Raw genomic sequence first — 11891 nt, 5'->3', positions numbered from 1 at the left:
ATATATATATGTATGTATGTATGTATGTATGTATATATGTATATATGTGTGTGTATACAAAATATCTCGTGTTACTAATCGTTTGCGATACCTTGATACGTTTGATGAACACTCGATGCAAAAAAATCATATAGCTTCTTGTCAAATAAGATATGTAATTGCATATTACAAACTGTATAATTTTTTTTTTTTAAAGCAACTATGTATTTTCTTTGTACCAGTCTTTAGTTTCTTTATTAAGGTGTGTACAGTTATAAAGGAATTATAATAATTATTTATGAGATATTTTATATCAGAATATGCTCATTTTTGTATCATTCTTGTTGACTTTTTAAATTGTTTAAAGATAATTTCGAAGAAATCATTTACAACTTAAAACTAATAAATCTTTTTCTGTGCTTTCATGGTACTGAAATATATAATGTTCTATGTAAAAAAATACAAGATAAAAAAACTTTGATATAATCTTAAAAAGATTAGAAAATGAAATTTTCTTTACATTATCAAATTTACGTAGGAAAGAAAGTATATTTACACTTTTTTTCCCCCGATTTAGCAGTTATTTCAAACAATTTATCTAGAGATCCTCCGTGTGTGCGTGTGTGCGTGCGTGTGCGTGCGTATGCGTGCATGCATGCGTGTGTGCGTGTATGTGTGTGCGCGCGCACGCATATACGTGTGTATATGTTAATTTATTTAATAGCTATGGAAATTGAAAAAGATATCGAGAGTGGAATTAATTAGCAGCGGTAGTATTTTCCCAAGAATACGATTTAAACCCGATAGCATCGATGCAGCAGAAATGAAAACTAGGGAATTTGATGCCGAAAGTATGCGTTATCTGAATTACTTATTATATCCATTAATTATCATTGGAGCAATCTACTCGTTACTTTATCAACCACATAAAAGGTAAATGACCACTTTTATCTAAAATGATAAAAATATATGTATGAAATATTTTGTATGCCCCATTAATTAAATTGTTTTGAGTTACAGTTGGTATTCTTGGAGCATAAATTCTTTAGTGAATGGAGTTTACGCATTTGGATTTCTTTTTATGTTGCCGCAATTATTCGTTAATTATAAATTGAAATCCGTGGCGCATCTACCTTGGAAAGCATTCATGTACAAAGCATTTAACACATTCATCGATGATGTGTTTGCTTTCATTATAACAATGCCGACTGCTCACAAAATAGCATGTTTCAGAGATGATGCCGTCTTTCTAATTTATCTGTATCAAAGATGGTAAGAGTTTTCTTTCATTCAATTCAAAATTTATATCGAGTACCACTGAACGTTGCGACTTATGTTGAACGACAAAGAGAGTAGGTCATAACGACATGGAGAAAATGATTTTGATCATTGATTCCCTTTGTCCTTTTCGACCGAATTGATTTGCCTCATAAATAATTAAATTCAATTTTTATAAATTTACGTTCAATTGCAAATATATACATTTAAAATTTGTGAGCAGACTTGCCAAACTGGATAACTCTTTCAAACGGTTCTTTCTTTTAATAAATTCTACCTGATAAACGATCTTCAAAAATATGTTTTTTTGTCTCTTTTGGCTTTTCTTTTACCTTTGTGAAACATGGAAACTGCTATGTCATGCAGTCTTGAAAGGATCTAAACCAGTCTTATTCGAAAATTTGTCAATCTGCATCACTACCTGCTACTTGTTCAATGGTATTCGGTAGTTTTGTGCAAAGCATGTCATTCTATTTGGAGCGTTCATCGCGACTGTTACGTATGTATCGATCATTATTTTAGAATATAAAAAAAAAACATTTATCACAGGTTATATCCAGTGGATAAATCACGCGTGGATACTGATACAATCACAGAAGAACATGTTGATTTCAGCAATATGCACAAAAAAACAAATTAATTTCTATTGTTTACTGTTATTGCTTGTCTTCATTATCTAGAACTTACAACTTTCATAATATCATGTTGAAGTATTACTACATGCTGACAAACAGTATTTATATTAATAATGTAAAAATTTAATCAATATACGCACACAATTGTTACAAAAAAGTATATTTTATAAATTTCTTTTATTATTACCTAAAGTGCATTGTTACAATTTTTAAATTTTTGTCTTTCTTTTATAAATGATTTCTGACGAATCTAACGGATCTTGCAAATGATATATTATCGATGTGATGATATTATCTATAATGTTCTCGACGCGATGCGTTCAATGACCAGCGTGACAAAGGACTCGTAGAAGAAAATTGCATAACAACATTGAACACATCAGGAAAAAGAACAGCACATTCCTTCTTCGGACACTCATTTAGGTGTTATATGACATCAGGTTACTTTTAGGTATGATTATATTTGTTATGTGAGAAAATATTGTGACTGTGTTGGCCGATAACGGAGGACCTTGAATTATTTGAATCGATTCTAACGCGATAACACGTCAGTCGTTCGATATCTACTGATATATAATAGGAGAGAAACAGACCGAGAAGTCTACTTTGATGATGTTCACGTGCATGTGTACGTATGCGCGCGCGTGTATGTGTGTGCGTGCGTGTATGTATGCGCGCGCGCGCGCGCGCGCGTATGTGTGTGTGTGTGTGTGTGTGTGTGTATGTTTGTGTGTGTAAATATACTTATGAATATGTGTATATATATATTCTTTACAGCGTAAGCGGAAATTATTGCAAACTGCAATATCTGTGCCACGTTACAAGATAAATAACGACACGCATTATGTGCGCCATACAAATTATATGGATTTATCTCCGATTCATGAATAAGCAAGTCTCATATTACCTGGGTTTAGGTAAGACGATCCAACAAATAAGTTACATAATTCTATTTTTCTTTGTGTGTCAAGTCAGGATAATACTAAGCTAAGTTTGTTATTTTTGAGATGATGCAGCAATAATCGATTTAAAGTCGTTTACTTTAAAACATATTTTTGTAGATGTACCGTTTGTTCTAAAGCGTTGGTGGGCTTTATGGTGCATCTTGAAAAAGGAGAAAACAAGAAGAAGTAAACTCAAGGACAGCGATGTAATGTTAAATATAAAGAAGATCTTGGAACCATGCTCGGATAATTCAAAAATTATTATGAACGAGAATGTAAGTAGTATGTAATATTTGCGGTAGATTAATTGTAAAAAAATTAATTTCTTAACTCATTTATGACATAGAGTTGTGACAGTGTATCTTTCTATGGTGCTGATCAAAAAGGTAATTCGTTATTTGTTAAAATGACTCACAGAGGATATCACAAAACAGAATTGATCTTGCAAGTGACCTTATCGGATGGCCGAGTCTACGTGTTGCCCGGTAAAAATCATTTGATACAAAAATATCACATAAATGTTACGGTAAATATAACGTTCTAATGATACACTCGTTTTAAATACACAGATTGTCCTGATACAATTACAGTAGGAGATATAAGCCAAAAATGGTCAGCATCTGGTCTAAAGATTGAATCCTTAGAACCACGACAACGTTGGAGAATTACATACAATGGTTTCCTCCGAAACCAATGCCGAGGAAATACATCCAATAATGACAACGTGGAACATATTCATCTAAATTTTATGTGAGTACAGAATAAATAAATTTGTTAGGCACTAAAAAGTATTAAGAAGCATAATCGGTCAAACATCTTATTTTACAAATCCGTTCCGTTTTTCAGATTTATTGGCAAACCCCGACCGTTAGAATGGCCAGGTGATTGGAGTACCTATTTGCACGCGGATGCTTTAGCACGTGAACCGTGGAAAAATTCTGATTCGATGCACAAAATGTAAAACATTTTTACAACAACATTAATATATTTGATGTTTTATGTTTACATGTTTTCTCTTATTTCTTCTCTTATATAATATATTATAGGTTTAAGCTTCCTTTTCTGTTGATAGTCAATTAATAGATGACACCGGTTTCGATTTATGGGGATCCATTATCGGACAGATAACGTTTAAAGATTCAAATACAAGTGAATTTTATTTACGAGGACTCTGCCAGCGACGTTGGGGTAAACATGAATCTTATCAATTTCATAAAACTATCACAATTGTTGGTGTGACACAACATGGAGCTATGTATTATTTTGGTGTGAGCAATACCAAACATAGCTTTTCACAGTAAGACAAACATATTACAACATTATGATAAAATAGTTTGATATAAAATTTCCTATATGAAGAAATCAATCAACTAATTTTACATATCCTTATTTTATTCTATTATTATATTATCATTGTTTTTGTCTCCTTGTTGAAATATTACGATTATATCACATAGAAAATTTTATACAAGCAACGATTAATATTTTTTAATTATACATACTAACTTTAAAACAATGGAAAATATGTTAATCATTTGTGAAACGAAATTAATTGCAGCATGCAGTTTGGACACCTCCAGGAAGCCGGAGGAATGATAGCCAAAATTGATTGGATTGATCTGCAATTGAGCGACTTTGAGAAAGAAGATACATTTTCCAACTACAAGATTGTATTTACAGGTTTTTATTCATTATCGATACAAACATCATACACGCATTGCATTATGCAAGATTTTGAGGCACGATGCTGCATTAACATTACGCGCCACTGTTTTTCATTTTCCAGCAGCTGGAAAACAATACAGCTCCGTAATCAACAATTACTTGGTGGGCGACGCAATAACTTATTACAATGACCAACCATGGGCTTATACAACTCGTAATTTGCGTGTACAATTAAACGGCAGTACAGGTGTGTCGATGTAACAATTCATAATAGAAGAAATATCAAAAAATTGAAATCTTTTTATCTACAAATACAGTATTATAGGCTTGAATCTATTTTTAAAATGCACTAGGTGTTGGACTGATGATTACGTGCTGTTCATATACTGGACCGAGACAAATACAAACTTCGATCACGAAAATTCAACGTATAACACAGCCTGACACATTTGCACAAAAAAATAAATACATTCTACATTTTGATGATAAACAATGCCAAAATGAAAGTGTCGTAGGAGGGAAAGGATATTCTCTTGCAATTCTGACATCTATCGACACCGATGACGTGTGTACTTGAGATAATTGTTACTCGTCAAAAAATTCTTTATTTGTAAAATTAATTTTTCTGTAGTTTGCAGTACCTCCAGGCTTTTGCGTAACGAGTCTCGCTTTGGAACGACAATTGCAACATCATAAACAATTGCAAAACTTAGTCAATGATATAATAGATATTAGTTGTTGCAAAAAAAAAAAGGACCTCGAAAGTTGCTGTCAAAAGTACGTCTAACATTTCGCGTAAAATGTATGTGAGACTACAACTAAGCCTGTTCTCTGTTTTTTCAGGGCGGTATCTATTATTCAGGATACTCCTGTTGAAAAAGAAATTGCAGAAATGATATTACAGGGTTTGAAGGAATTAGAATCATTTGTAAATGAAAAAGGTGTTTGGCGTTATGCCATAAGATCCAGCGCAATTGGAGAAGATAGTGAAGAGACTTCAGCAGCTGGTCAAAACTCAACATATTTAGGTGTGAAGAATACGAGTGACGTTATTGAATGCGTTGCCAAGTGCTGGGCAAGCCTGTTCTCGTATCAAAGTGTCGAGTACAGGTAATTTATTTTTCTCTATAATGTTGCCTCGTTACATTGTCTTGAATTTGTACATGATGTTTCTTTTAATTCAGGCGACAAAACGGATTACCGATAAGAGCTTCTATGGGCGTTTGCATTCAAAGAATGGTCGACGCGGAAGCGGCTGGTGTCATGTTTACTAGACATCCGACAACTGGAGATCCGTCCAGCATTGTTATTACAGCCAATTATGGCTTAGGAGAGGTCATACTCAATTAATATTAGAAATGCTGTTACAAAAAATATTTGAACGAGTGATACGCACTTATATAAAATTGATTAATATTTAATATTTGTGATAATTATTGCACCAATACTCGTGATATTTGTTATGTAATATAAATAACATAAATTGCCCTAATGTAACTTTTTTTTTATAGACGATAGTGTCAGGGAAAGTCGAGCCTGATACTTTTATGATTCATAGAAAGTGGGATAACACTTTAACTATAGATTCCTCAGTGCTAGGAAATAAGGAGCACAAGATCTTACTTGATGACCGTAATGGCGTAATTACAAGCGCTCTAAGTGAACAGGAGATTAAAAAGATCTCAATATCCGATACATCCGCTCTACGATTAGCTAAAATAGGATTGCACTTGGAATCGCTTTTTGGATCAGCTCGAGATGTGGAATGGGCGATTGTCGACGAGCAGATTTACATGTTACAAGCACGGCCTATCACAAGCATTAATGCATGGACAGATTTCGAGATAATGCACGAGTTAGACTCAGGAGTACCTTGCGACGTCGATCTTATGACCTTTGCTAATATCGGGGAAGTGCTTCCATATCCTATAAGTCCTCTATCAATCTCCACGATTATAAAAGTTTTGAATCTATCGCTTTGTGCGAAATTCAACAAGTTCGACTGTTATTATCTTCATATGGTCGGTATGAGATGCGCGATGAATTACTTGGATGTAAGTGCTTGGATTTTTGCATCTGTCGTGTTTACATCTCATAGAAAATCTCTCATCTTCTGATATAATTAATTTCATCTCTCTAAAATAATCTTTAATTAATAAATTATCTCTCCTTCTATCTTTTCTTTTAGTCAACTTTACAAGATGTTAGTAAGGAAGTGACAATGATGAACAAAATGATAGATTTAGCCATATGCGGACGTATAGTAACGACACCTGAAGTACACGCGGCAGCAATAGAAAAATACGGTATCGTAAGCGAATGGCGAAGATTGTATATAATGTACGAGACATTTATAACAACATGGCAAAATGACGCGTTAGTGAAAAAAACGATCAACATATTTAACAAATACACTCTGGACGCTAACGAATTTGATACACCTCATGATTTATATAATACCTTAAATGAGAAATATGGGGAAATCTTTCTGGTAACGTTATAGCACAATGAATAAACATTCAAATAAACATCTTTATTTATTAAATTCAACTTTGAAACGTCACTTTTAAACAATTACATCATAATTAACGCCCGTTAAAACATTTTCAGATAGGAAAAGGTCATAATGTGGCGTCCCTAGTGAGCGTATCTTATCAGATGATGGCGATGTCGTTTTTAACAAATGGAAGTGATAACTTTACATCTGAGCATCTTGCGGACATTGCTGTTCTGCTGAGTTCGTGCACCAATGTTATCAGTACTGAAGTGCCGATAGCCCTCGGCAAAATAGCGGCGTGCATAAGAAGGAGCGGCAAAGCGAATGAATTTAGTAAACTCGAGACCGCGAAAGTTATAACCTGGTTAGAATTGAATTGCCCTCCGGCTGCGGAAAAATTACAACTTTTTTTCAAAATGCACGGTCACAGATGTGTTCACGAATTAGATTTCTTCACAGAACCTTGGGTGCTTAAACCTGATAATATCATCAATACGATTCAGGTATGAATCAATTCAAATTATTTACAAAATATAATATAATTCAAATTATTTACAAAAAGAATTGAAAACATTTTGAAGTGGTGACAACGTATGTTCATATATCCCTTAATACACACTTGGATCATTTTTGTCCTGCGCATTTCTTTTCTTTGAAATACCAAGAGCACCGAATATCGGTGTTTTTTTTATTCATAAAAAAAGTTTGGCATCTAGAGAGCAAGTTTTTTGCGTGTTGCCGGCCTCAATTCGTGCGTATCCTTTAACTTGGCATAACTCCGAAGTTCACCTCTAGTTCACACCCAACGTGTGTACAGAATGTACATTTTTTATAACTAAACAATTTTTATTTTGTTATTTTCAATAATTCTTGATTGTATTGCAGGAATATTTCGAATTATATAAAAAAAAAAAAAATTAACTCTAGAACAACATATTAGCATTATTAGTTCTTAATAAACACGATTTTTGGTATCCTTATGCTAAATGTTAATAATATTTATATATTATGTTGTCTGTGACAACTAATATTATAAGGAACATTTTCTTAATAAATTATAAGTTTTTTAACACAATAGCAATAATAAAATGTGTTTAAAATGTAAATGCAATATATCTTCAATTTATAGCCATTCGTGCATAAAAACACATTAATTTCAATAACTAAATTTTTTAGACAGCCAACACTTGAACCATTTTCTTTTATAGTTTGAAATATTAATTTTAAATATTGAACCATATTTTTTCTTTAAACATTTTTATTTCAGAGTTTACATTTTTGTATGAAACAGTGCATTTTTTTTATTTTGTTAACTATATTTAGTTATAACAATTTATCATGAATATACAATTGTACACACAAATACTTTTTAAAGTACTACTTTTACTTGAAATATACGTAATACGTTAAAATATATGTAAAAATTGTTTAATAATTTTTATGTACTTGTAAAAGTGATGAAAATTAATCCAGAACACGAATGATTGAACGTGTAGTAAGGATATCTAAAAAAGTGTGTGTGCGTGCGTGCACGCGAATGTATGATATACATATGTACATATATTCTTATTATTTTGTTATTAGGTACTAGCAATGTCCATTGAAGAGAATTACATGAATAAAACGCTTAGCGTGGAAGAAACCTTAACATCTTTGAAGACGTCCACATCATCGATTATCAAGTGGTTTCTGCGGAAAATAATACCCTTGTGTCGAAAAGCTGTCACGCTTAGAGAAATGACAAAAAACGTAATTATATCTGCTTTGCATATATTGAGATTAGCTTATAGACGACTTGGTGTTTTGATGGTTATGGAAAGTTACATACCCGATGAACAGCTCATATTTTTCCTGACGCATCAAGAGATCGGACAACTATTGAATAATCATAATCAATTATTCGTACGCAAGTGAGTTGATTTTACACTATTTTTTTTATTACATATTATTATATATTATTCATATTATTACATATTATTACATATTATTCAGTGCATCATCCTTTATTCTTCTATGTATTATCATAATTTAACATGTCTATCTTTAAAATCTTTCAGAGCGTTACGTAGAAGAAAGATTTATCAGAAAGTAACAAAATTTGAATATCCGGAATTCAGTACTGGCATGCCCGTGCCAATAGAGGTTTGTCATAAATGTTAGAGAGCCAAATCGAATCAAGCCGAATCACTTGTGTTCCAAAATTTACTGTCAGTGCTGAAAAAATGTATAGTACATAGACTGTAGATTTTTGGCGCTAGCAGTGAATTTTGGAATACAGCCTATCATTGCAATATCCAAAAAAATCATTTTTATATTTTTATATTTTTCAATATATATTCGATATGTATTTCTATCGTATCCCTAAGATTTATATTATATATATACTTTTTGTCACAGCCAACCTTCGATGCCTCGTCCTACGAAGGATGTACGAAGATTGAGGGTACTTCAGTTTGTGGCGGTTCTGTACTAGGCAGAGCTTGCGTGATAACTGATCTGTCCGAAGTAAAAATTATACAGCATGGAGATATTTTGATTACACATTGCACCGATATCGGTTGGAGTCCATATTTTCCGTTATTAGCTGGAATCGTAACAGAATTGGGTGGTTTAATAAGTCATGGCGCCGTTGTGGCAAGAGAGTACGGTCTTCCTTGCATCGTTGGTGCAAAAGGCGCAACCCAAGTTTTTCAAACGAGTAAAGTTTCTCATGTCACGCTACGTATAAAAATGATCTATTACACATTGAGATTTTCTTTTTATTAACTTCTTTTTGTTTTCTAATTGTTTTTATGTGCGTTCTTCTATTTCAGATGATACTGTATTATTAGCTGGAGACGTTGGAACATTACAACTGATTGAAAAAGCCTAATTACTCTAATTTGATTTTATGTGGATATCATTCAATGTGTGACAAATATTTTTTGAAACTGATGAATTTCCACAAAAAATATAAAAATTAGAAAATAAAACTGATTACATAGCGAATTAAAGTCTATTTTACAATTGCCGCATTACAATCAAATACAAGTCGCAAGAATCCGCTGATTCCATTGTGTCCATAATATACCAATATCCAATATATGCATACGTAAATACAATAATAGAACTTTTAATAATTTAATATTAATAATTACAATACATTCTCGTAATCACATTACGTACTTTGGTTCGTTATAAATTATACAGTGGTAACGCGTTCAGGATCCGCCGTTAAATAACGAATATTTTCCGTTACTTCGCTGGTAAGACACGACAATTGCAGTCGCATACATGTTGCGACTTTTGACAAAAGAGCTTCTATTCTCATTTGATCTTCCTTATTTACTGGTTGAGGTATTGCGTCCAGAGCTTCCTCGAAAAAGCTTCTGCTTAATAAAAAAAGAGGACAAGAAAGATCGACATAGAAATGCTAACAGATTTTAACATACAATTTTTACAAGGTAATACTCTATTTTCGATATCTAATTTTTACCTCGCTCTACTTGTGCTGTAGGTTTGCAGAGCGTTTCTCAAAAGTATAATATCCGTTCGAGCTTGAATAATGCCAGCCGGACGAAATTGCGTAACACACGACATGAGTCGCGCGAGTTCCTCTGCTATAGTCTCTATTATATGAGACAAGATCCGTTGTAATAGAGCTGGTGCAACTCTACGTACCTGCGAAAAGATAATATTAGAGATATAATAAAACGATTAAATGTTATCCCCCGAGAAAGTTTGTCACACCACTAACATCTATTACCTCTGCATGTACCGCGATTAGATTCGCCAATATTTCTTGGGCATACGGTTTCAAATGAGTCGGTTCTGTATCAAAGTCCCATTCTAAACCGCCTAAATACATGCTAGGCTCTATCGTACCGACAAGTGGATCGCAACGGCGCTCTAGATAAGCATCCAGAACAGCACTATCCAGCGTTTCCAATTGTGTCCAATCAGAGTTCCATCCGATAGCGGTAGATAATTCTGGATAGCCTTGCGCTTTTAGAGCATCTCCGATTCTTGGTAAAACGATATTTAGCGTATATCGTATATTACTTAATGAGATTAAGAGGCACTGCTCCCATGTCTGAAATTTATAGATATTTTAAATATTGGGTATGTGAAAGCAAGAGGATTGTTAGCGCCAAATCGAATTTATTGCTTACTGGTCCTTGATGCTTATTGGTTTTGTTTTTGTAGCCAGAAGGTGATCCAATCAATTGCGAAACTGATGTTTCATCATTATCCATAGCTTCCTCGCAGCCGCTAAACGCCAATTGTTGTAGGCACCGCGCGAATGATATAAATAATGTCTTAATGACATTGTGATAGATAATCTGATGTGCTGAATTATTAAATAGCGGTCCTTCTCTTGGACCACAAGCAACTACCGTTTCTCGCGCATGTTTCGATATCACCAAAATTATTTCCTCAAATAAGTATGGCTGTTGATATGAAACGACAACATGCATAATTAAGAAAAATAAATATATAACAAAAGCAGCAATTCACTAAAATTTCAGGTTTTTTATATTATACCAGTCTCGTAACTCCACCATCCTCGTTCAAGTATTCTATCTGCCACATTTCTTTTTGACTCAGAGCTACCGTATTGTCTGCTCCTTGTTTGAAGAGAGCAATTAAACATTGTATCCTGTGAATGCAAAAGTTAAATTGATATATAGGTATATAGATAATGAAAAATTTAATTAAATAACTAATTATATTTTGAGAGTGTACCTTAAATCCAATATAAACGAACCGAAAATATCGAGAGCTTCGCTAGGCAAATCCAGATGTATCAAAGAAGCATACATTTGTCTAACACAACGTAAGATATATAAAAGCCACCTTGCCTCTACATCTTGACTGCACATACTCTTCATGGCCCCCATAGCATATTGCATA

The 11891-nt window shown here is 33.2% G+C and overlaps 3 protein-coding genes across 8 annotated transcripts in view; 2 read left to right on the top strand and 1 right to left on the bottom strand.

Annotated features, from left to right (window-relative positions):
* The window catches only part of LOC108692780 (cleft lip and palate transmembrane protein 1-like protein), a 5446-nt gene extending 4191 nt beyond the window's left edge, over positions 1-1255 (top strand). Inside the window, exons 7-8 of the mRNA XM_018201222.1 lie at positions 704-912; positions 1000-1255. Coding sequence (XP_018056711.1) covers positions 704-912; positions 1000-1255 — 465 coding nt within the window. The remainder of the gene's footprint in view (positions 1-703; positions 913-999) is intronic.
* A 474-nt stretch (positions 1256-1729) lies between these two features.
* LOC108692779 lies at positions 1730-9921 on the top strand. 6 transcript variants are annotated; one of them, XM_018201215.1, is made up of 20 exons: positions 1730-1756; positions 2224-2343; positions 2670-2809; positions 2954-3111; positions 3183-3321; positions 3406-3586; positions 3683-3793; positions 3909-4133; positions 4395-4516; positions 4623-4748; positions 4855-5066; positions 5133-5278; positions 5345-5611; positions 5686-5836; positions 6013-6555; positions 6690-6992; positions 7112-7501; positions 8583-8908; positions 9056-9140; positions 9396-9893. In XM_018201215.1, the coding sequence occupies exons 3-20, from the start codon at positions 2737-2739 to the stop codon at positions 9762-9764; spliced, it is 3927 nt and encodes a 1308-aa protein (XP_018056704.1). In that variant the 5' UTR covers positions 1730-1756; positions 2224-2343; positions 2670-2736; the 3' UTR covers positions 9765-9893. The 6 variants fall into 6 exon arrangements, with proteins under 6 accessions (XP_018056704.1, XP_018056705.1, XP_018056706.1 ...); XM_018201216.1 differs by lacking the exon at positions 1730-1756 and adding an exon at positions 2014-2049; XM_018201217.1 differs by lacking the exon at positions 1730-1756 and adding an exon at positions 2035-2049 and having other exon boundaries at positions 2234-2343.
* Positions 9922-9987: 66 nt separating this feature from the next.
* LOC108692781 (exocyst complex component 2) overlaps positions 9988-11891 on the bottom strand; it is a 4490-nt gene continuing 2586 nt past the window's right edge. Inside the window, exons 6-11 of the mRNA XM_018201223.1 lie at positions 11724-11891; positions 11523-11637; positions 11150-11428; positions 10744-11070; positions 10474-10658; positions 9988-10369 (exon numbers count right to left, since the gene is read on the bottom strand). Of these exons, the coding sequence (XP_018056712.1) occupies positions 10180-10369; positions 10474-10658; positions 10744-11070; positions 11150-11428; positions 11523-11637; positions 11724-11891 (1264 nt within the window). The 3' untranslated portion in view covers positions 9988-10179. The remainder of the gene's footprint in view (positions 10370-10473; positions 10659-10743; positions 11071-11149; positions 11429-11522; positions 11638-11723) is intronic.

This window comes from Atta colombica, unplaced genomic scaffold, assembly GCF_001594045.1.
Source record: "Atta colombica isolate Treedump-2 unplaced genomic scaffold, Acol1.0 scaffold82, whole genome shotgun sequence".
In the NCBI taxonomy this organism is placed as follows: domain Eukaryota; kingdom Metazoa; phylum Arthropoda; class Insecta; order Hymenoptera; family Formicidae; genus Atta; species Atta colombica.
The sequence above is the reverse complement of the archived record's forward strand: the minus strand, read 5'-3'. Positions and strand labels throughout refer to the sequence as shown.